Raw genomic sequence first — 23,821 nt, 5'->3', positions numbered from 1 at the left:
CCACTCCAAATGCCAGCTGGCTTCAGCCTCTGGAGTGGTATGGGTTTCCTGCAGGAAACTTACAGAATACTTCCCCTTCTGCAAAAAGGAGAGTACCTTGAACCTGCGAAACCCATCCTTACAGCCGTTAACATTTAGCGTACCGATGCTTAACGCCATTGGTAATCAGGAGTTTTTTGGTTCCCCACAGGTGCTCAGGGTACTATACCCCGAGAAGCCTATACGTGGTCTCGCATTACTTTTTCAAACTTCAGGACACGAATATGGATAGCCCCAGAGATTTTGGCCTTGTGGTTGGCCCTGATGTAAGCTCCGAGAGAATGGAGAATGACCGAGGCATCTTTCCACTTCTCAAGGGCCAACTTCACCTTCAAGTTTTTATGCTTGTGGAGGGTATCCTCTAGGAAAGCATCTAGCTCCTGGGCAGGGATAACAGGGGTCAAAGAGTCCACCGACTCCACGGTGCCAGAAGACTCCTCACTGAGCCCCAACTCCCTAAGCTCCTCTTGACTGAAAGGCTCAAGAACCTCACCCTCCCCTGCGGGGGTCTCTCTCAGTCCTAGAGTGGGTTCCCCCTTCGGTGTTTCCACGAGGGGGTCCACTAAATCCTCCACTTCCAACCCCGGGGTAGGATGTTCAGGGGTATCTGGTGGCGGCATGGCAGAGGCAGCGGTTTCTGGAGTGACCTTTTGAACAAAAAAGGTACCCATTACCCTCCTGGTCTCCTCTATCGCCGTGTAAGTAAACGGAATGTTAGGGGCATCCGCCGCAATCACGGGAGGGCACTCTTCTGTAGGCACCCCAAGGAGAGAGTCTAGCCTGGCAGTCATCTTTGACAAATACCAAAACTCCCCACTAAGAGGGCTCACGTCAGATAGCCTCCAGTTGAAATCCGAAGTGCTCACTAAAGCATCCCTACCTACACCTGCCTCTCCCTCTCCATCCTCAACCATGGGGGTCAGCCCTAGCCCATCCCCTACTTCTGGTGACGCAAAACCTGACTCCGCCTCAGGTGCGACACTCGAAGGCGGTACAGCCGGAGGGGGATCTTGGCTGGCTCCAAAGATAGGTGCATTCGGCAAGGCAAATTCACCGAAGCACAATTCTCCTGGGGATGCTCTCCAACCGAGAGGGGCGTTGAGAGGCACCCCAACGTCTATATCTATGGGCAAGGCCTCATGCTGCTGAGCATTTTGGCCTTCCACCCCAGAGACGCCGGGTACCTTCAGTTGTATTCCCTCCAGAAATTCGAGGGGGGGGGGGGCTGTACGTGTGTAGGATCCGGTTTACACTGGCTAATCGTAACCAGTGGGCCGGACAGGACCACCTTTTGCGGAACTGATGTTACGTTCCGCTTCAGAGACTTCAGAGAGTAAACGTAATACGGTTCACCCTCCTCTGCCTCCTCAATCACCCTCTTATTCGTTTTAAAATTGCTCTTTCTGGGGATTGATTCCCCAGGAGAGAGTGCCGCTACCTCCATAACAGGAGCTTCCTCCTGCTCCCCCACACTCTGTACGGTGCTTAAATTGGGGGTAAGGTGTTCTTGGGGGGGGGACAGCGACAACAGAGGGTGACTGTTGTGGGGTGACTTTTCCTTTCTCCCTCTTTGTAGGGGGGAGAGGTTCAGATGTCACTGTTTGAGTTGAGGCAGTGACATCTTCTGTGATCCCAGGGGGGACCTGGGCCCTTGAGGTCTTTTCCTTCTCCCTCTGTTCTTTGGGGAGAGGTTCAGATGTCACTGTTTGAGATGGGCCAGTGACATCTTCTGTGGTCCCAGGGGGGGCCTGGGCCCTCAAGGGCTTTCCTTTCTCCCTCTTTCTTTGGGGGAGAGGTGCAGATGTCACCGCCCGAGATGGGGCAGCGACATCTGCTGTGGTCCCAGGGGGGGGCTGGGCCCCCAAGGGCTCCGCCGCGGTGGGCGCAGCGGCACAGGGTATTTCCCCCTGGGGGGAGACAGTGATAACAGAGGGTGGTCGCTCCAGGCCGACCCCCTCTCCTTCTCTCCGCTCTCCAGGGAGAGGTGCAGAAGTCACTGTTCTAGATGGGACAGCGACATCTCTTGTGGTCCCAGGAGGGACCTGGGCCCCTGAGGGCCCCGCTGTGGTGGGCACAGTGGTACGGGGTGTCTTGGCAGAGGGAGGGGTGGGTGTAGGAGTTGGGATAGGTCCTCTGTTCCCTTTGGGGCAACTCCTACGAGTGTGCCCCAGCTCCTTGCACAGATAACATCTAATTCCCTCCGTGCCATAGAACACTGTGTACATTATGCCCTCGTAGGGCACCCTAAAAGAACCCTCCACAGATTCTGTGCTCCCCGGCAGCAGCACTTGTACCTGCCGCCTAAATGAGAGCACGTGCCTCAGCGCTCTATCCCTGCAGCCCAGCGGAATTTTTGTTATGGGAGACTTAATGTCTCCCAGGACTTGCAGGTGCAGCCGCATGAGGCTATCTGGGATGAAGGGGGGCACATTGGAGAGAATAATTCTAGTGCCTAACCCCTCCATGGGTTCTACAGGGATGTAGGTTCCCCCTACACTGATGCCTTTCTGCACCAGGGTGTGCTTGGCAGCCAGCGTACGGAGGAAGAAAACGCCTCTCCCATACATCTTGCTGGCCGCCACCACAGCAGAGGGACCCACAACGTCTGCCACAGCCCTAACATAAATCTCCATGCTAAGGCCAGGTGACATTGGGCACCTCACCCCAAGCTTCCTGCTCAGACAGGGCGTGGCCCCAGCATTGTTATTACTGGGGTCAATGCCTGCAGCTGCCACCTGCGCCCAAATTGGAACTGGGACTGCAGGGGTTAAACTGACAACAGGAGCTGGGGGAGGTGTAGCCAGGGCACTGGAAGTACCAGGCCTAGGGCTGTGGTTATTGCTCCTAGGGGCCCCAGTTTTTGGAGTCCGATGTCCAGGTGTGGCCCCTGTTGCTGCACTAGTCCTATTCCCCCCAGGCATGATGAAATAAGCCTCTAAGTAAGGGGATGAAATAGTGCTTAGGGAGAGAGATGCAGAGAGGTAACTGTCTTTTTAAGAACCAATTAACTATCTCTCTGCACAGGGAGGGAAAAGAAAACAGCTTTTAAAACCTGCTGTAATCTTCTCTTTCTCCCCTTAATTATTTAACTCTCTCTCTCTTACAAGAAACCACACACAAAAAAGAAGGTTTTAAAGTAAGACACAGAGCTCTGAAATGCAAATGAAAAAGAAAGAAATCAGGCTTTAAATTAAAGTGAAAACTGGAAGTAAAAAACAACCAGAGGTGGGGGAGGGGAGAGGGGTTGAGACTGCAATTCCTGCCAGCCAAAGTGCAGCTTTGCTGGGTTGAAATACAGCAGCCTCTGGGTAAAACAAAAACGGTTTTTAACCCTGAAAAAAACACCCAAACCCTCTACAAAAACCACTGTATACTCACAGTATACTCCCCCACAGATCCACACCAAAGTATACCAAAAAAGAAAGAAGAAAAAAAGAAAGAATACAACCTGATTCTTCAGCAATTGCCTGGGAGCTCTGAGTGGAAAAGAAGCAGGCTCCAGCACAGCTACACACAGGAAAACAGGGACTATGCAGAACCCTTCCTTTTACCTCTGTGAGAGGGGAATAACCATAATGGGTCGTGTTCCTGCAGCAAGTGAAATGACCTCCCAGTTAAAAAGGTGAAGGAGTCCTTTAACAAAACATGGGATCCGTGGCTAACCCATATGGCACCCCCACGCCACTAAACCATATATGAAAAGCAAAAAAGAAAAACAGTTTAGAGGATCTAACGAAAATTGACTGAGGACACGGGAAGCAACGGGCATACCTCCCCCCCCCCCCCCAACCCTCCTCTCCCGTCCCCCACTCTTGCTCTCTGTTTCCACACTCACGCTCCCCACACAGCCCCTGGAGGGTCAGGGGAGCGATGAGCTTTCCTCTTTCTTTCTGGTTTCTTTAACCAATAAAAGGAGAAAATCTGTATTAGGCTGTATTAACGTTTATCACCTGTATAATGTGAAATATGTGAATTCCTAATAAAAAAAAATTTTGGAAAAAAAAAAAGGTGAAGGAGGAGTGAGCTCTGGGGGGAGGTGCCACAGCCTCCAATTGACTGGGAGGTCATTTCACTTGCTGCAGGAACAAGACCCGTAATGGTCCTTCCCCTCTTACAGAGGTAAAGGAAGGGTTCACAGTGTAGTGTAGGACCTGCATTATTTTGGTTATACCTTGACGTTGGTATGCAGGCTTATGACGCCTTTGGCCAAAGGGTTAACCAAATAACCAAGTATTTAGTATTATTATTATTATTGAAGTATTTTACTTTATACTTTTCATTATATGTTTTGTTAATCGGATGTAGCATTGGGCACCCCCTGTCTCTTGTTGTAAACCCTTTAGCTGCCTGCGGGTGCCACGGGCACCTCCGTTATCAGGGGCTGATCCTGTTACCTAATGGGACGGTGACAATGACATGATCTGCCACGAAGGTGCCCCCGTCCTCGCACTCCACCTGCACAGGGTGTGCGCGGGAGCCGCCGCCGCCGCCGCGGAAGGAGCCGTCCCAGTGCACGGTCTTCACCGCCTTGTTCAGTAGGACAGTGTCGCTGGGCAGGGAGGATTTAATGCGGGTAACCAGGCTTTCATATCCCCTGCAAGGACACGGACAAGGACACAGAGGCCATGAGGCAAACACACGCCAGGAGACTGCAATTACGCTGCTCCGTCAGTGTGCGCTGCTCCATCAGTGTGCGCTGCTCAGTCTGTGTGCGCTGCTCAGTCAGTGTGCGCTACTCCATCAGTGTGCGCTATTCAGTCAGTGTGCGCTGCTCAGTCAGTGTGCGCTGCTCAGTCAGTGTGCGCTGCTCAGTCAGTGTGCGCTGCTCCGTCAGTGTGCGCTGCTCCGTCAGTGTGCGCTGCTCCGTCAGTGTGCGCTGCTCCGTCAGTGTGCGCTGCTCCGTCAGTGTGCGCTGCTCCGTCAGTGTTCGCTGCTCCGTCAGTGTGCGCTGCTCCGTCAGTGTGCGCTGCTCCGTCAGTGTGCGCTGCTCAGTCAGTGTGCGCTACTCCGTCAGTGTGCACTATTCAGTCAGTGTGCGCTGCTCAGTCAGTGTGCGCTGCTCAGTCAGTGTGCGCTGCTCCGTCAGTGTGCGCTGCTCCGTCAGTGTGCGCTGCTCCGTCAGTGTGCGCTGCTCCGTCAGTGTGCGCTGCTCCGTCAGTGTGCGCTGCTCCGTCAGTGTGCGCTGCTCCGTCAGTGTGCGCTGCTCCGTCAGTGTGCGCTGCTCCGTCAGTGTGCGCTGCTCCGTCAGTGTGCGCTGCTCCGTCAGTGTGCGCTGCTCCGTCAGTGTGCGCTGCTCAGTCAGTGTGCGCTGCTCCGTCAGTGTGCGCTGCTCCGTCAGTGTGCGCTGCTCCGTCAGTGTGCGCTGCTCCGTCAGTGTGCGCTGCTCCGTCAGTGTGCGCTGCTCCGTCAGTGTGCGCTGCTCCGTCAGTGTGCGCTGCTCCGTCAGTGTGCGCTGCTCCGTCAGTGTGCGCTGCTCCGTCAGTGTGCGCTGCTCAGTCTGTGTGCGCTGCTCAGTCTGTGTGCGCTGCTCAGTCAGTGTGCGCTGCTCAGTCAGTGTGCGCTGCTCAGTCAGTGTGCGCTGCTCAGTCAGTGTGCGCTGCTCAGTCAGTGTGCGCTGCTCCGTCAGTGTGCGCTACTCAGTCAGTGTGCGCTGCTCAGTCAGTGTGCGCTGCTCAGTCTGTGTGCGCTGCTCAGTCTGTGTGCGCTACTCAGTGTGCGCTACTCAGTCAGTGTGCGCTACTCAGTCAGTGTGCGCTGCTCAGTCAGTGTGCGCTGCTCCGTCAGTGTGCGCTGCTCCGTCAGTGTGCGCTGCTCCGTCTGTGTGCGCTACTCCGTCAGTGTGCGCTACTCAGTCAGTGTGCGCTACTCAGTGTGCGCTACTCAGTGTGCGCTACTCAGTCAGTGTGCGCTACTCAGTCAGTGTGCGCTACTCAGTCAGTGTGCGCTACTCAGTCAGTGTGCTACTCAGTGTGCGCTACTCAGTCAGTGTGCGCTACTCAGTCAGTGTGCGCTGCTCAGTCAGTGTGCGCTGCTCAGTCAGTGTGCGCTGCTCAGTCAGTGTGCGCTGCTCCGTCAGTGTGCGCTGCTCCGTCAGTGTGCGCTGCTCCGTCAGTGTGCGCTACTCAGTCAGTGTGCGCTACTCAGTCAGTGTGCGCTACTCAGTCAGTGTGCGCTACTCAGTCAGTGTGCGCTACTCAGTCAGTGTGCGCTACTCAGTCAGTGTGCGCTGCTCAGTCAGTGTGCGCTACTCAGTCAGTGTGCGCTGCTCAGTCAGTGTGCGCTGCTCAGTCAGTGTGCGCTACTCAGTCAGTGTGCGCTACTCAGTCAGTGTGCGCTGCTCAGTCAGTGTGCGCTGCTCAGTCAGTGTGCGCTGCTCAGTCAGTGTGCGCTACTCAGTCAGTGTGCGCTACTCAGTCAGTGTGCGCTGCTCCGTCAGTGTGCGCTGCTCAGTCTGTGTGCGCTACTCAGTGTGCGCTACTCAGTCAGTGTGCGCTGCTCCGTCAGTGTGCGCTACTCAGTGTGCGCTACTCAGTGTGCGCTACTCAGTGTGCGCTACTCAGTGTGCGCTACTCAGTGTGCGCTACTCAGTGTGCGCTACTCAGTGTGCGCTACTCAGTGTGCGCTACTCAGTCAGTGTGCGCTACTCAGTCAGTGTGCGCTACTCAGTCAGTGTGCGCTACTCAGTCAGTGTGCGCTACTCAGTCAGTGTGCGCTACTCAGTCAGTGTGCGCTACTCAGTCAGTGTGCGCTACTCAGTCAGTGTGCGCTATTCAGTCAGTGTGCGCTACTCAGTGTGCGCTACTCAGTGTGCGCTACTCAGTCAGTGTGCGCTACTCAGTCAGTGTGCGCTACTCAGTCAGTGTGCGCTACTCAGTCAGTGTGCGCTACTCAGTCAGTGTGCGCTACTCAGCCAGTGTGCGCTACTCAGCCAGTGTGCGCTACTCAGTCAGTGTGCGCTATTCAGTCAGTGTGCGCTATTCAGTCAGTGTGCGCTATTCAGTCAGTGTGCGCTACTCAGTGTGCGGTACTCAGTGTGCGCTACTCAGTCAGTGTGCGCTACTCAGTCAGTGTGCGCTACTCAGTCAGTGTGCGCTACTCAGTCAGTGTGCGCTACTCAGTCAGTGTGCGCTGCTCAGTCAGTGTGCGCTACTCAGTCAGTGTGCGCTACTCAGTCAGTGTGCGCTGCTCAGTCAGTGTGCGCTGCTCAGTCAGTGTGCGCTGCTCAGTCAGTGTGCGCTACTCAGTCAGTGTGCGCTACTCAGTCAGTGTGCGCTACTCAGTCAGTGTGCGCTACTCAGTCAGTGTGCGCTACTCAGTCAGTGTGCGCTGCTCAGTCAGTGTGCGCTGCTCAGTCAGTGTGCGCTGCTCAATCAGTGTGCGCTGCTCAGTCAGTGTGCGCTGCTCCGTCAGTGTGCGCTACTCAGTGTGCGCTACTCAGTGTGCGCTACTCAGTGTGCGCTACTCAGTGTGCGCTACTCAGTGTGCGCTACTCAGTGTGCGCTACTCAGTGTGCGCTACTCAGTCAGTGTGCGCTACTCAGTCAGTGTGCGCTACTCAGTCAGTGTGCGCTACTCAGTCAGTGTGCGCTACTCAGTCAGTGTGCGCTACTCAGTCAGTGTGCGCTACTCAGTCAGTGTGCGCTACTCAGTCAGTGTGCGCTACTCAGTCAGTGTGCGCTACTCAGTCAGTGTGCGCTACTCAGTCAGTGTGCGCTATTCAGTCAGTGTGCGCTACTCAGTGTGCGCTACTCAGTGTGCGCTACTCAGTCAGTGTGCGCTACTCAGTCAGTGTGCGCTACTCAGTCAGTGTGCGCTACTCAGTCAGTGTGCGCTACTCAGTCAGTGTGCGCTACTCAGTCAGTGTGCGCTATTCAGTCAGTGTGCGCTACTCAGTGTGCGGTACTCAGTGTGCGGTACTCAGTCAGTGTGCGGTACTCAGTCAGTGTGCGCTACTCAGTCAGTGTGCGCTACTCAGTCAGTGTGCGCTACTCAGTCAGTGTGCGCTACTCAGTCAGTGTGCGCTACTCAGTCAGTGTGCGCTGCTCAGTCAGTGTGCGCTGCTCAGTCAGTGTGCGCTACTCAGTCAGTGTGCGCTACTCAGTCAGTGTGCGCTACTCAGTCAGTGTGCGCTACTCAGTCAGTGTGCGCTACTCAGTCAGTGTGCGCTATTCAGTCAGTGTGCGCTACTCAGTGTGCGCTACTCAGTGTGCGCTACTCAGTCAGTGTGCGCTACTCAGTCAGTGTGCGCTACTCAGTCAGTGTGCGCTACTCAGTCAGTGTGCGCTACTCAGTCAGTGTGCGCTATTCAGTCAGTGTGCGCTACTCAGTGTGCGCTACTCAGTGTGCGCTACTCAGTCAGTGTGCGCTACTCAGTCAGTGTGCGCTACTCAGCCAGTGTGCGCTACTCAGCCAGTGTGCGCTACTCAGTCAGTGTGCGCTATTCAGTCAGTGTGCGCTATTCAGTCAGTGTGCGCTATTCAGTCAGTGTGCGCTACTCAGTGTGCGGTACTCAGTGTGCGGTACTCAGTCAGTGTGCGCTACTCAGTCAGTGTGCGCTACTCAGTCAGTGTGCGCTACTCAGTCAGTGTGCGCTACTCAGTCAGTGTGCGCTGCTCAGTCAGTGTGCGCTACTCAGTCAGTGTGCGCTGCTCAGTCAGTGTGCGCTGCTCAGTCAGTGTGCGCTGCTCAGTCAGTGTGCGCTGCTCAGTCAGTGTGCGCTACTCAGTCAGTGTGCGCTACTCAGTCAGTGTGCGCTACTCAGTCAGTGTGCGCTACTCAGTCAGTGTGCGCTACTCAGTCAGTGTGCGCTGCTCAGTCAGTGTGCGCTGCTCAGTCAGTGTGCGCTGCTCAATCAGTGTGCGCTGCTCAGTCAGTGTGCGCTGCTCCGTCAGTGTGCGCTACTCAGTGTGCGCTACTCAGTGTGCGCTACTCAGTGTGCGCTACTCAGTGTGCGCTACTCAGTGTGCGCTACTCAGTGTGCGCTACTCAGTGTGCGCTACTCAGTGTGCGCTACTCAGTCAGTGTGCGCTACTCAGTCAGTGTGCGCTACTCAGTCAGTGTGCGCTACTCAGTCAGTGTGCGCTACTCAGTCAGTGTGCGCTACTCAGTCAGTGTGCGCTACTCAGTCAGTGTGCGCTACTCAGTCAGTGTGCGCTACTCAGTCAGTGTGCGCTACTCAGTCAGTGTGCGCTATTCAGTCAGTGTGCGCTACTCAGTGTGCGCTACTCAGTGTGCGCTACTCAGTCAGTGTGCGCTACTCAGTCAGTGTGCGCTACTCAGTCAGTGTGCGCTACTCAGTCAGTGTGCGCTACTCAGTCAGTGTGCGCTACTCAGTCAGTGTGCGCTATTCAGTCAGTGTGCGCTACTCAGTGTGCGGTACTCAGTGTGCGGTACTCAGTCAGTGTGCGGTACTCAGTCAGTGTGCGCTACTCAGTCAGTGTGCGCTACTCAGTCAGTGTGCGCTACTCAGTCAGTGTGCGCTACTCAGTCAGTGTGCGCTACTCAGTCAGTGTGCGCTGCTCAGTCAGTGTGCGCTGCTCAGTCAGTGTGCGCTGCTCAGTCAGTGTGCGCTGCTCAGTCAGTGTGCGCTGCTCCGTCAGTGTGCGCTACTCCGTCAGTGTGCGCTACTCCGTCAGTGTGCGCTACTCCGTCAGTGTGCGCTACTCCGTCAGTGTGCGCTACTCCGTCAGTGTGCGCTGCTCCGTCAGTGTGCGCTGCTCCGTCAGTGTGCGCTGCTCCGTCAGTGTGCGCTGCTCCGTCAGTGTGCGCTGCTCCGTCAGTGTGCGCAGCTCCGTCAGTGTGCGCTGCTCCGTCAGTGTGCGCAGCTCCGTCAGTGTGCGCTGCTCCGTCAGTGTGCGCAGCTCCGTCAGTGTGCGCTACTCCGTCAGTGTGCGCTACTCCGTCAGTGTGCGCTACTCCGTCAGTGTGCGCTACTCCGTCAGTGTGCGCTACTCCGTCAGTGTGCGCTACTCCGTCAGTGTGAGCAGCTCCGTCAGTGTGCGCTGCTCAGTCAGTGTGTGCAGCTCCGTCAGTGTGCGCTGCTCAGTCAGTGTGCGCTGCTCAGTCAGTGTGCGCTACTCAGTCAGTGTGCGCTGCTCAGTCAGTGTGCGCTGCTCAGTCAGTGTGCGCTGCTCAGTCAGTGTGCGCTACTCCGTCAGTGTGCGCTACTCCGTCAGTGTGCGCTACTCAGTCAGTGTGTGCAGCTCCGTCAGTGTGCGCTACTCAGTCAGTGTGCGCTGCTCAGTCAGTGTGCGCTGCTCAGTCAGTGTGCGCTACTCAGTCAGTGTGCGCTACTCAGTCAGTGTGCGCTACTCAGTCAGTGTGCGCTACTCAGTCAGTGTGCGCTATTCAGTCAGTGTGCGCTACTCAGTGTGCGCTACTCAGTGTGCGGTACTCAGTGTGCGGTACTCAGTGTGCGGTACTCAGTGTGCGGTACTCAGTGTGCGCTACTCAGTCAGTGTGCGCTGCTCAGTCAGTGTGCGCTGCTCAGTCAGTGTGCGCTGCTCAGTCAGTGTGCGCTGCTCAGTCAGTGTGCGCTGCTCAGTCAGTGTGCGCTGCTCAGTCAGTGTGCGCTGCTCAGTCAGTGTGCGCTACTCAGTCAGTGTGCGCTGCTCAGTCAGTGTGCGCTGCTCAGTCAGTGTGCGCTGCTCAGTCAGTGTGCGCTGCTCAGTCAGTGTGCGCTGCTCAGTCAGTGTGCGCTGCTCAGTCAGTGTGCGCTGCTCAGTCAGTGTGCGCTGCTCAGTCTGTGTGCGCTGCTCAGTCAGTGTGCGCTGCTCAGTCAGTGTGCGCTGCTCAGTCAGTGTGCGCTGCTCAGTCAGTGTGCGCTGCTCAGTCAGTGTGCGCTGCTCAGTCAGTGTGCGCTGCTCAGTCAGTGTGCGCTGCTCAGTCAGTGTGCGCTGCTCAGTCAGTGTGCGCTGCTCAGTCAGTGTGCGCTGCTCAGTCAGTGTGCGCTACTCCGTCAGTGTGCGCTGCTCCGTCAGTGTGCGCTGCTCCGTCAGTGTGCGCTGCTCCGTCAGTGTGCGCTACTCCGTCAGTGTGCGCTACTCCGTCAGTGTGCGCTGCTCAGTCAGTGTGCGCTGCTCAGTCAGTGTGCGCTGCTCAGTCAGTGTGCGCTGCTCAGTCAGTGTGCGCTACTCAGTCAGTGTGCGCTGCTCCGTCAGTGTGCGCTACTCAGTCAGTGTGCGCTGCTCAGTCAGTGTGCGCTGCTCAGTCTGTGTGCGCTACTCAGTGTGCGCTACTCAGTCAGTGTGCGCTGCTCAGTCAGTGTGCGCTGCTCCGTCAGTGTGCGCTGCTCCGTCAGTGTGCGCTGCTCCGTCTGTGTGCGCTACTCCGTCAGTGTGCGCTACTCAGTCAGTGTGCGCTACTCAGTGTGCGCTACTCAGTGTGCGCTACTCAGTCAGTGTGCGCTACTCAGTCAGTGTGCGCTACTCAGTCAGTGTGCGCTACTCAGTCAGTGTGCTACTCAGTGTGCGCTACTCAGTGTGCGCTACTCAGTCAGTGTGCGCTACTCAGTCAGTGTGCGCTACTCAGTCAGTGTGCGCTACTCAGTCAGTGTGCTACTCAGTGTGCGCTACTCAGTCAGTGTGCGCTACTCAGTCAGTGTGCGCTACTCAGTCAGTGTGCGCTACTCAGTCAGTGTGCGCTACTCAGTCAGTGTGCGCTACTCAGTCAGTGTGCGCTGCTCAGTCAGTGTGTGCAGCTCCGTCAGTGTGCGCTACTCAGTCAGTGTGCGCTACTCAGTCAGTGTGCGCTGCTCAGTCAGTGTGCGCTACTCAGTCAGTGTGCGCTACTCAGTCAGTGTGCGCTACTCAGTCAGTGTGCGCTACTCAGTCAGTGTGCGCTATTCAGTCAGTGTGCGCTACTCAGTGTGCGCTACTCAGTGTGCGCTACTCAGTGTGCACTACTCAGTGTGCGCTACTCAGTGTGCGGTACTCAGTGTGCGCTACTCAGTCAGTGTGCGCTACTCAGTCAGTGTGCGCTACTCAGTCAGTGTGCGCTACTCAGTCAGTGTGCGCTACTCAGTCAGTGTGCGCTACTCAGTCAGTGTGCGCTACTCAGTCAGTGTGCGCTGCTCAGTCAGTGTGCGCTACTCAGTCAGTGTGTGCAGCTCCGTCAGTGTGCGCTACTCAGTCAGTGTGCGCTACTCAGTCAGTGTGCGCTACTCAGTCAGTGTGCGCAGCTCCGTCAGTGTGCGCTGCTCCGTCAGTGTGCGCTACTCCGTCAGTGTGCGCTACTCCGTCAGTGTGCGCTACTCCGTCAGTGTGCGCTACTCCGTCAGTGTGCGCTACTCCGTCAGTGTGCGCTGCTCCGTCAGTGTGCGCTGCTCCGTCAGTGTGCGCTGCTCCGTCAGTGTGCGCTGCTCCGTCAGTGTGCGCAGCTCCGTCAGTGTGCGCTGCTCCGTCAGTGTGCGCAGCTCCGTCAGTGTGCGCTGCTCAGTCAGTGTGCGCTACTCCGTCAGTGTGCGCTACTCCGTCAGTGTGCGCTACTCCGTCAGTGTGCGCTACTCCGTCAGTGTGCGCTACTCCGTCAGTGTGCGCTACTCCGTCAGTGTGCGCTACTCCGTCAGTGTGCGCTACTCCGTCAGTGTGAGCAGCTCCGTCAGTGTGCGCTGCTCAGTCAGTGTGTGCAGCTCCGTCAGTGTGCGCTGCTCAGTCAGTGTGCGCTACTCAGTCAGTGTGTGCAGCTCCGTCAGTGTGCGCTACTCAGTCAGTGTGCGCTACTCAGTCAGTGTGCGCTGCTCAGTCAGTGTGCGCTACTCCGTCAGTGTGCGCTACTCCGTCAGTGTGCGCAGCTCCGTCAGTGTGCGCTGCTCAGTCAGTGTGCGCTACTCCGTCAGTGTGCGCTACTCCGTCAGTGTGCGCTACTCCGTCAGTGTGCGCTACTCCGTCAGTGTGCGCTACTCCGTCAGTGTGCGCTACTCCGTCAGTGTGCGCTACTCCGTCAGTGTGAGCAGCTCCGTCAGTGTGCGCTGCTCAGTCAGTGTGTGCAGCTCCGTCAGTGTGCGCTGCTCAGTCAGTGTGCGCTACTCAGTCAGTGTGTGCAGCTCCGTCAGTGTGCGCTACTCAGTCAGTGTGCGCTACTCAGTCAGTGTGCGCTGCTCAGTCAGTGTGCGCTACTCCGTCAGTGTGCGCTACTCCGTCAGTGTGCGCTACTCCGTCAGTGTGTGCAGCTCCGTCAGTGTGCGCTACTCAGTCAGTGTGCGCTACTCAGTCAGTGTGCTACTCAGTCAGTGTGCGCTACTCAGTCAGTGTGCGCTACTCAGTCAGTGTGCGCTACTCAGTCAGTGTGCGCTGCTCAGTCAGTGTGCGCTACTCAGTCAGTGTGCGCTGCTCAGTCAGTGTGCGCTGCTCAGTCAGTGTGCGCTGCTCAGTCAGTGTGCGCTACTCCGTCAGTGTGCGCTACTCCGTCAGTGTGCGCTACTCAGTCAGTGTGTGCAGCTCCGTCAGTGTGCGCTACTCAGTCAGTGTGCGCTACTCAGTCAGTGTGCGCTGCTCAGTCAGTGTGCGCTACTCAGTCAGTGTGCGCTACTCAGTCAGTGTGCGCTACTCAGTCAGTGTGCGCTACTCAGTCAGTGTGCGCTATTCAGTCAGTGTGCGCTACTCAGTGTGCGCTACTCAGTGTGCGCTACTCAGTGTGCGGTACTCAGTGTGCGGTACCCAGTGTGCGGTACTCAGTGTGCGCTACTCAGTCAGTGTGCGCTACTCAGTGTGCGGTACTCAGTGTGCGGTACTCAGTCAGTGTGCGGTACTCAGTCAGTGTGCGCTACTCAGTCAGTGTGCGCTACTCAGTCAGTGTGCGCTGCTCAGTCAGTGTGCGCTGCTCAGTCAGTGTGCGCTGCTCAGTCAGTGTGCGCTGCTCAGTCAGTGTGCGCTGCTCAGTCAGTGTGTGCAGCTCAGTCAGTGTGCGCTACTCAGTCAGTGTGCGCTACTCAGTCAGTGTGCGCTGCTCAGTCAGTGTGCGCTACTCAGTCAGTGTGCGCTACTCAGTCAGTGTGCGCTACTCAGTCAGTGTGCGCTACTCAGTCAGTGTGCGCTACTCAGTCAGTGTGCGCTATTCAGTCAGTGTGCGCTACTCAGTGTGCGCTACTCAGTGTGCGCTACTCAGTGTGCGCTACTCAGTGTGCGCTACTCAGTGTGCGCTACTCAGTCAGTGTGCGCTACTCAGTCAGTGTGCGCTACTCAGTCAGTGTGCGCTACTCAGTCAGTGTGCGCTACTCAGTCAGTGTGCGCTACTCAGTCAGTGTGCGCTACTCAGTCAGTGTGCGCTGCTCAGTCAGTGTGCGCTACTCAGTCAGTGTGCGCTACTCAGTCAGTGTGCGCTGCTCAGTCAGTGTGCGCTGCTCAGTCAGTGTGCGCTGCTCAGTCAGTGTGCGCTGCTCAGTCAGTGTGCGCTACTCCGTCAGTGTGCGCTACTCAGTCAGTGTGCGCTACTCCGTCAGTGTGCGCTACTCAGTCAGTGTGCGCTGCTCAGTCAGTGTGCGCTACTCAGTCAGTGTGCGCTACTCAGTCAGTGTGCGCTACTCAGTCAGTGTGCGCTACTCAGTCAGTGTGCGCTATTCAGTCAGTGTGCGCTACTCAGTGTGCGCTACTCAGTGTGCGCTACTCAGTGTGCGGTACTCAGTGTGCGGTACTCAGTGTGCGGTACTCAGTGTGCGCTACTCAGTCAGTGTGCGCTACTCAGTGTGCGGTACTCAGTGTGCGGTACTCAGTCAGTGTGCGGTACTCAGTCAGTGTGCGGTACTCAGTCAGTGTGCGCTACTCAGTCAGTGTGCGCTGCTCAGTCAGTGTGCGCTGCTCAGTCAGTGTGCGCTGCTCAGTCAGTGTGCGCTGCTCAGTCAGTGTGCGCTGCTCAGTCAGTGTGCGCTGCTCAGTCAGTGTGCGCTACTCAGTCAGTGTGCGCTGCTCAGTCAGTGTGCGCTGCTCAGTCAGTGTGCGCTGCTCAGTCAGTGTGCGCTGCTCAGTCAGTGTGCGCTGCTCAGTCAGTGTGCGCTGCTCCGTCAGTGTGCGCTGCTCCGTCAGTGTGCGCTACTCCGTCAGTGTGCGCTACTCCGTCAGTGTGCGCTACTCAGTCAGTGTGCGCAGCTCCGTCAGTGTGCGCTACTCCGTCAGTGTGCGCTACTCCGTCAGTGTGCGCTACTCCGTCAGTGTGCGCTACTCCGTCAGTGTGCGCTACTCCGTCAGTGTGCGCTACTCCGTCAGTGTGCGCTGCTCCGTCAGTGTGCGCTGCTCCGTCAGTGTGCGCTGCTCCGTCAGTGTGCGCTGCTCCGTCAGTGTGCGCTGCTCCGTCAGTGTGCGCTACTCAGTGTGCGCTACTCAGTGTGCGCTACTCAGTGTGCGCTACTCAGTGTGCGCTACTCAGTGTGCGCTACTCAGTGTGCGCTACTCAGTGTGCGCTACTCAGTGTGCGCTACTCAGTGTGCGCTACTCAGTCAGTGTGCGCTACTCAGTCAGTGTGCGCTACTCAGTCAGTGTGCGCTACTCAGTCAGTGTGCGCTACTCAGTCAGTGTGCGCTATTCAGTCAGTGTGCGCTATTCAGTCAGTGTGCGCTACTCAGTGTGCGCTACTCAGTGTGCGCTACTCAGTCAGTGTGCGCTACTCAGTCAGTGTGCGCTACTCAGTCAGTGTGCGCTACTCAGTCAGTGTGCGCTACTCAGTCAGTGTGCGCTACTCAGTCAGTGTGCGCTATTCAGTCAGTGTGCGCTATTCAGTCAGTGTGCGCTACTCAGTGTGCGGTACTCAGTGTGCGGTACTCAGTCAGTGTGCGCTACTCAGTCAGTGTGCGCTACTCAGTCAGTGTGCGCTACTCAGTCAGTGTGCGCTGCTCAGTCAGTGTGCGCTGCTCAGTCAGTGTGCGCTGCTCAGTCAGTGTGCGCTGCTCAGTCAGTGTGCGCTGCTCAGTCAGTGTGCGCTGCTCAGTCAGTGTGCGCTGCTCAGTCAGTGTGCGCTGCTCCGTCAGTGTGCGCTGCTCAGTCAGTGTGCGCTGCTCCGTCAGTGTGCGCTACTCCGTCAGTGTGCGCTACTCCGTCAGTGTGCGCTGCTCCGTCAGTGTGCGCTGCTCCGTCAGTGTGCGCTGCTCCGTCAGTGTGCGCTGCTCCGTCAGTGTGCGCTACTCCGTCAGTGTGCGCTCCTCCGTCAGTGTGCGCTGCTCCGTCAGTGTGCGCAGCTCCGTCAGTGTGCGCTGCTCCGTCAGTGTGCGCTGCTCAGTCAGTGTGCGCTGCTCAGTCAGTGTGCGCTGCTCAGTCAGTGTGCGCTGCTCAGTCAGTGTGCGCAGCTCCGTCAGTGTGCGCAGCTCCGTCAGTGTGCGCTGCTCCGTCAGTGTGCGCAGCTCCGTCAGTGTGCGCTGCTCCGTCAGTGTGCGCTGCTCCGTCAGTGTGCGCTACTCCGTCAGTGTGCGCTACTCCGTCAGTGTGCGCTACTCCGTCAGTGTGCGCTACTCCGTCAGTGTGCGCTACTCCGTCAGTGTGCGCTACTCCGTCAGTGTGCGCTACTCCGTCAGTGTGCGCTACTCCGTCAGTGTGTGCAGCTCCGTCAGTGTGCGCTGCTCAGTCAGTGTGTGCAGCTCCGTCAGTGTGCGCTGCTCAGTCAGTGTGCGCTACTCAGTCAGTGTGTGCAGCTCCGTCAGTGTGCGCTACTCAGTCAGTGTGCGCTACTCAGTCAGTGTGCGCTGCTCAGTCAGTGTGCGCTACTCCGTCAGTGTGCGCTACTCCGTCAGTGTGCGCTACTCAGTCAGTGTGTGCAGCTCCGTCAGTGTGCGCTACTCAGTCAGTGTGCGCTACTCAGTCAGTGTGCGCTGCTCAGTCAGTGTGCGCTACTCAGTCAGTGTGCGCTACTCAGTCAGTGTGCGCTACTCAGTCAGTGTGCGCTACTCAGTCAGTGTGCGCTACTCAGTCAGTGTGCGCTATTCAGTCAGTGTGCGCTACTCAGTGTGCGCTACTCAGTGTGCGCTACTCAGTGTGCGCTACTCAGTGTGCGGTACTCAGTCAGTGTGCGCTACTCAGTCAGTGTGCGCTACTCAGTCAGTGTGCGCTGCTCAGTCAGTGTGCGCTGCTCAGTCAGTGTGCGCTGCTCAGTCAGTGTGCGCTGCTCAGTCAGTGTGCGCTGCTCAGTCAGTGTGCGCTGCTCCGTCAGTGTGCGCTACTCCGTCAGTGTGCGCTACTCAGTCAGTGTGTGCAGCTCCGTCAGTGTGCGCTACTCAGTCAGTGTGCGCTACTCAGTCAGTGTGTGCTGCTCAGTCAGTGTGCGCTACTCAGTCAGTGTGCGCTACTCAGTCAGTGTGCGCTACTCAGTCAGTGTGCGCTACTCAGTCAGTGTGCGCTACTCAGTCAGTGTGCGCTACTCAGTCAGTGTGCGCTATTCAGTCAGTGTGCGCTACTCAGTGTGCGCTACTCAGTGTGCGCTACTCAGTGTGCGCTACTCAGTGTGCGGTACTCAGTGTGCGCTGCTCAGTCAGTGTGCGCTGCTCAGTCAGTGTGCGCTGCTCAGTCAGTGTGCGCTGCTCAGTCAGTGTGCGCTGCTCAGTCAGTGTGCGCTGCTCAGTCAGTGTGCGCTGCTCAGTCAGTGTGCGCTGCTCAGTCAGTGTGCGCTGCTCAGTCAGTGTGCGCTGCTCAGTCAGTGTGCGCTGCTCAGTCAGTGTGCGCTGCTCAGTCAGTGTGCGCTACTCAGTCAGTGTGCGCTACTCAGTCAGTGTGCGCTACTCAGTCAGTGTGCGCTACTCAGTCAGTGTGCGCTATTCAGTCAGTGTGCGCTACTCAGTGTGCGCTACTCAGTGTGCGCTACTCAGTGTGCGGTACTCAGTGTGCGCTACTCAGTCAGTGTGCGCTACTCAGTCAGTGTGCGCTGCTCAGTCAGTGTGCGCTGCTCAGTCAGTGTGCGCTGCTCAGTCAGTGTGCGCTGCTCAGTCAGTGTGCGCTGCTCAGTCAGTGTGCGCTGCTCAGTCAGTGTGCGCTACTCAGTCAGTGTGCGCTACTCAGTCAGTGTGCGCTACTCAGTCAGTGTGCGCTGCTCAGTCAGTGTGCGCTGCTCAGTCAGTGTGCGCTGCTCAGTCAGTGTGCGCTGCTCAGTCAGTGTGCGCTGCTCAGTCAGTGTGCGCTACTCCGTCAGTGTGCGCTACTCCGTCAGTGTGCGCTACTCAGTCAGTGTGTGCAGCTCCGTCAGTGTGCGCTACTCAGTCAGTGTGCGCTACTCAGTCAGTGTGTGCTGCTCAGTCAGTGTGCGCTACTCAGTCAGTGTGCGCTACTCAGTCAGTGTGCGCTACTCAGTCAGTGTGCGCTACTCAGTCAGTGTGCGCTATTCAGTCAGTGTGCGCTACTCAGTGTGCGCTACTCAGTGTGCGCTACTCAGTGTGCGCTACTCAGTGTGCGGTACTCAGTGTGCGCTACTCAGTCAGTGTGCGCTGCTCAGTCAGTGTGCGCTGCTCAGTCAGTGTGCGCTGCTCAGTCAGTGTGCGCTGCTCAGTCAGTGTGCGCTGCTCAGTCAGTGTGCGCTGCTCAGTCAGTGTGCGCTACTCAGTCAGTGTGCGCTACTCAGTCAGTGTGCGCTGCTCAGTCAGTGTGCGCTGCTCAGTCAGTGTGCGCTGCTCAGTCAGTGTGCGCTACTCAGTCAGTGTGCGCTACTCAGTCAGTGTGCGCTACTCAGTCAGTGTGCGCTACTCAGTCAGTGTGCGCTACTCAGTCAGTGTGCGCTACTCAGTCAGTGTGCGCTATTCAGTCAGTGTGCGCTACTCAGTGTGCGCTACTCAGTGTGCGCTACTCAGTGTGCGCTACTCAGTGTGCGGTACTCAGTGTGCGCTACTCAGTCAGTGTGCGCTGCTCAGTCAGTGTGCGCTGCTCAGTCAGTGTGCGCTGCTCAGTCAGTGTGCGCTGCTCAGTCAGTGTGCGCTGCTCAGTCAGTGTGCGCTGCTCAGTCAGTGTGCGCTGCTCAGTCAGTGTGCGCTACTCAGTCAGTGTGCGCTACTCAGTCAGTGTGCGCTGCTCAGTCAGTGTGCGCTGCTCAGTCAGTGTGCGCTGCTCAGTCAGTGTGCGCTGCTCAGTCAGTGTGCGCTGCTCAGTCAGTGTGCGCTGCTCAGTCAGTGTGCGCTGCTCAGTCAGTGTGCGCTGCTCCGTCAGTGTGCGCTGCTCCGTCAGTGTGCGCTGCTCCGTCAGTGTGCGCTGCTCCGTCAGTGTGCGCTGCTCAGTCAGTGTGCGCTGCTCCGTCAGTGTGCGCTGCTCCGTCAGTGTGCGCTGCTCCGTCAGTGTGCGCTACTCCGTCAGTGTGCGCTACTCCGTCAGTGTGCGCTACTCCGTCAGTGTGCGCTACTCCGTCAGTGTGCGCTACTCCGTCAGTGTGCGCTACTCCGTCAGTGTGCGCTACTCCGTCAGTGTGCGCTACTCCGTCAGTGTGCGCTACTCCGTCAGTGTGCGCTACTCCGTCAGTGTGCGCTACTCCGTCAGTGTGCGCTACTCCGTCAGTGTGTGCAGCTCCGTCAGTGTGCGCTACTCAGTCAGTGTGCGCAGCTCCGTCAGTGTGCGCTGCTCAGTCAGTGTGCGCTACTCCGTCAGTGTGCGCTGCTCAGTCAGTGTGTGCAGCTCCGTCAGTGTGCGCTACTCAGTCAGTGTGCGCTACTCCGTCAGTGTGCGCTACTCAGTCAGTGTGTGCAGCTCCGTCAGTGTGCGCTACTGCCGTTCAGGGCTGGCACCTTATTGCAACCCACATTATACTCTGCTATAAAGAAGGGGGTGCACAATTGCCCCAAGTCATGGTACAGGTATAGTACAGGCCCCCCCCCAAACAGGCGCCAGCTCACCCAGGGAAGGTGCAGTCCAGTCCTGGGAGCATTTTATATTCCCCAAAGGGGCAGAGAGCCACCCGGTCCATACTGTGCGTCCCGCTGACACAGCACTCCACACTGAGCAGCGCGCTCAGCACCGCCATCCTCAGCTCCGCACAGCCACTGTCCCACCCCGGAGCGCTGCGGGCGATCTCCTGGCGTAGGAACTCTCCGACGCTGGAGGCTGGGTCACACCCCTCGCGTGGGACCTCTCGGCTCCGCTCCAGCCACGAGGAGAACAGCTCCAAAACGCTGCCCACGAGCTCCGGGCTGGCCTGACTGCCAGAGCTGAGGTAGGTGACAGGAAAGAAGCTAGGATGACCCGCTACCTCCAACCGCTGGTTCTCCTCGTTCAGGGCATCCTGACCCAGCAGGCCGTGCTGGGAAGAGAGCTGGAAGACGGGGTTATCGGGACACGGCCCGTGGATCCACTGAGCGCCGATCTCAACCAACCCTCTCCCTGTGAGATAGAGACATACACATAACACGGGGCACTGCCAGCCTGCTGCCCGACGCCCCAGGCACAGGGGCGGTCTGAGGGGCCAGTGTCCCCTGGACAGGTCAGTTACAAGTTTGGAGCGGTACCAGAGAGGAGGAGAGGTGCCGGGTCGGTGTGACGCACACGGCAGATTCTGACCGTTCTGCGGCCCTGCAGGTCACACATCCGCTCCTCTCTACTGTGTCTGGGTAACTGCATCGGGATAATGTGATTTATCACAAATAAATCTCTCAGACCGGATCAAGGACATTCTCTTTATTTAATAAAAGTAACAATATACCCCACGTGGGAGGCATTCAGTTAAAGCGGCAGTCCCACTTGCGGTTTCCCCCTTTAATATGCGCATCATTACACTCCACACATTGATAAGTAATTAGCCGAGTTTCCGATCGATCCGTTCTCCTGTGATCGATCGGTGAAGATTCGGCTCGGGGGTTCTCTAAATGGCTGTCAGTGCAGCAGAAGAGGACCAAAGATCTGTGTGGAAGATCATGTGACCAATGTCATGATCGGGGTATGAGGGGTTAATGGGATCTGTGTATATGTGGATCTGCATCCCCCTGCTTCAGCAGAATTGCCGCAGGTCTGAGATGTATTTCCCCAGCAGTCTGTGTTATATTACTATGTGTGTATAAATCATGCCAGGAGGGTAAGGGTTAACCACATTGTGTATATGTGGATCTGCACCCCCCTGCTTCAGCAGAATTAATTGCTATGTTATGTATTAACATGGAGAGAGGGAGAAATGGTATTGTATTGTATCCCTGACAATGCATAAAGTGAAACAGTTATATAATTATATCGTTGTATATATATCGTAGTATATCGATATATCGTTATATCATTGTATACATGCTATAACGGTGATATTTGGACACAAGTTAAATCCCACCTATAGCAGGCGGCCCAGGGATTGTTAACCCCTTCTTACCAATAGAAAGTATGATTTCCCCATGTAATAGTTTATGCCATATTTTTATTCAGAAAGGCAGTGTGAGTTATATGAGTCCTCTGATGTGTTAATGAGGCCATATGCTGATCAAAGGAGGCTACTTGAAAGGCTTTGTTGTGGAGAAGTTCCTCAGAGGTGAGAAAAAAGCCTATACATCCGGGGAAGTGACTCGCATCATTGCCTATGCAGCCAGCTCTCACAGATGGATACTAACCATTGTGACCCGTCAAACATAACACCCTACATGAAAGACCCCTACCCAGTAAGCATTTTTGCTAGACAGGATGGCAACGAAGGCATCAGGTCATAGTTTTTTATAAATGGGCTGGCCAAGTAGCTACAGGGGAGGGTTGTATTACTGAGGGGCTGGGTAAACCCAGCTTCTCACGTTACCTGGCAACCTGTGATTGGGCCAAGATAATTGTTCACCAATAACTGAACTGCCATGTTAGGAATCGGGGGCCTGCATCTATATAGTTGCTTGCACCTCTTATTCCTGTGCTTGTCGTGACCTATAACAACTAAGGAGCTGCTATTCGGCTGAATATCTCCTTGTCCAACCCCAGTAAGTGTGAATATTTCTGTAATGTTATTTGCTTGATGTATTGTCTGTTCTGCTCATAGGAAATAAACTCATTCAGTTTACTATATCCTAGTCTTGTTCAATCTGGCCCGGTTATTAGATATATTGTCGGTTCTCTCGTGACAACCAGGCAGTCACTAAATACAATTGGTGCACTGCTAGAGAGAGGGTGGGGCTGAAAAAAGGGGTTGTGCCAGAGCCTGTTTCAGAAGAACGGCGTGTGACCTTTTAAATGGTTGCTATAGAAACAACAAATGCTTGTTACATTATAATACATTAAAAATGTCATTTAGAGTTGTTGTTTTTTGTTTCTTTTAAATGCTACAAATATGTTCTCATAATACAGAACTGATGTATTTAAAAAAAAAGAAACCCACACATGTAGGATATTGCTGGGTCTGCAGCTTTAACGGTGTTTTTAAATAAATGACATTTTAAAATATATAAAGCGCCCCTGCTTCTGCCTGTCACTTCCCATCAGTATGACATGTTTCCCCGACCGTTGTATCACGATAATAGAGAATGTCAATATCGACTTATCACTATTTTTATTATTGTGATATTACGATCCTATCAGTGTACTGCCAAACTGTAACGTGTGTGTATGATGCATGCATTGTGTGTGTGTGTTGCATGCATTGTGTGTGTGTATTGCATGTATATGTGTGATGCATGCATTGTGTGTGTGTGCGTGTATTGCATGTTGTGTGTGTGCATTGCATTGTATGTGTATGTGTGTTGCATGCATTGTATGTGTGTTGCATGCATTGTATGTTTGGTGCCGTATGATGTGTGTGCAGAGAACACATAGTGTATTTAAATGGTGTATGCATCTGGTATGTGTTTGTGCATGTAAAGTATGTGTAGCTAATGCGTGTACATGTGTATATTGTGTGTTTGTATGTGGTGTGTGCGAGTAGCCCGGTTCCTGGGCTAGTTGGATGGGCTTCTCCCAAGGATAATGTTTTCCAGCCCGCCCCTGCTCAGACCCCATTTGCTCCCCAGGTATTAGCCTCCAGCACCTCTGCTGGGGACCTGCACCATGGATCCACTACCCCCTCTAGTCCTCTAAATTGTGACCTGTTCCTCTAGCATTTTGCCAGGTTATTACCGTATCTCTGGCTCTGTGGTGTTGATCAGGGCTATTGATTATAGGTTAGTGTTATTGATCACTGCCAGGTTATTACCGTATCTCTGGCTCTGTGGTGTTGATCAGGGCTATTGATTATAGGTTAGTGTTATTGATCACTGCCAGGTTATTACCGTATCTCTGGCTCTGTGGTGTTGATCACTGATAAGATGGTTATTGATCAGGGCTATTGATAATAGGTTAGTGTTATTGATCACTACCAGGTTATTACCGTATCTGTCTCTGTGGTATTGATCACTGATAAGATGGTTATTGATCAGGGCTATTGATTATAGGTTAGTGTTATTGATCACTGCCAGGTTATTACAGTATCTGTCTCTGTGGTATTGATCACTGATAAGATGGTTATTGATCAGGGCTATTGATTATAGGTTAGTGTTATTGATTACTGCCAGGTTATTACCATATTTCTGGCTCCGGATCCGGCCCCCGGTTCTCCCGGTCGCCTCCAGGACCCTCAGGTTTCGGAACCCGTGTCTGTGCAACTTCTGGGCGGCACCGAGGCCGGAAATACCGGAGCCAACGATCAGCACAACCGGACCGCTGGGATCCATGGTCAGGAGTAAAGGGCAGGTCCGGGGTGAAGGAGCGGGGGAGGTCCGGGGGCGGTCCGGGGGGAGGTCCGGGGGGAGGCCGGGGTGAAGGAGCGGGGGAGGTCCGGGGGCGGGGAGGTCCGGGGGCGGTCCGGGGGGAGGTCCGGGGGCAGGCCGGGGGGCGGGAGAGAGAGGAGGCGGGAGAGGGCAGGCCGGGGGGCGGGGAGGTCCGGGGTGAAGGAGCGGGGGAGGTCCGGGGGCA

At 55.9% G+C, this 23,821-nt stretch overlaps 1 protein-coding gene across 1 annotated transcript in view; it reads right to left on the bottom strand.

Moving 5' to 3' along the window:
* PAOX (polyamine oxidase) overlaps positions 1-23,614 on the bottom strand; it is a 40,978-nt gene extending 17,364 nt beyond the window's left edge. Inside the window, exons 1-3 of the mRNA XM_075610280.1 lie at positions 23,430-23,614; positions 19,819-20,302; positions 4,434-4,633 (exon numbers count right to left, since the gene is read on the bottom strand). Of these exons, the coding sequence (XP_075466395.1) occupies positions 4,434-4,633; positions 19,819-20,302; positions 23,430-23,580 (835 nt within the window). The 5' untranslated portion in view covers positions 23,581-23,614. The remainder of the gene's footprint in view (positions 1-4,433; positions 4,634-19,818; positions 20,303-23,429) is intronic.
* Between the last annotated feature and the right edge of the window lie 207 nt (positions 23,615-23,821).

Source organism: Ascaphus truei, chromosome 8 (genome assembly GCF_040206685.1).
Source record: "Ascaphus truei isolate aAscTru1 chromosome 8, aAscTru1.hap1, whole genome shotgun sequence".
NCBI classification, from domain to species: Eukaryota; Metazoa; Chordata; class Amphibia; order Anura; family Ascaphidae; genus Ascaphus; species Ascaphus truei.
The sequence above is the reverse complement of the archived record's forward strand: the minus strand, read 5'-3'. Positions and strand labels throughout refer to the sequence as shown.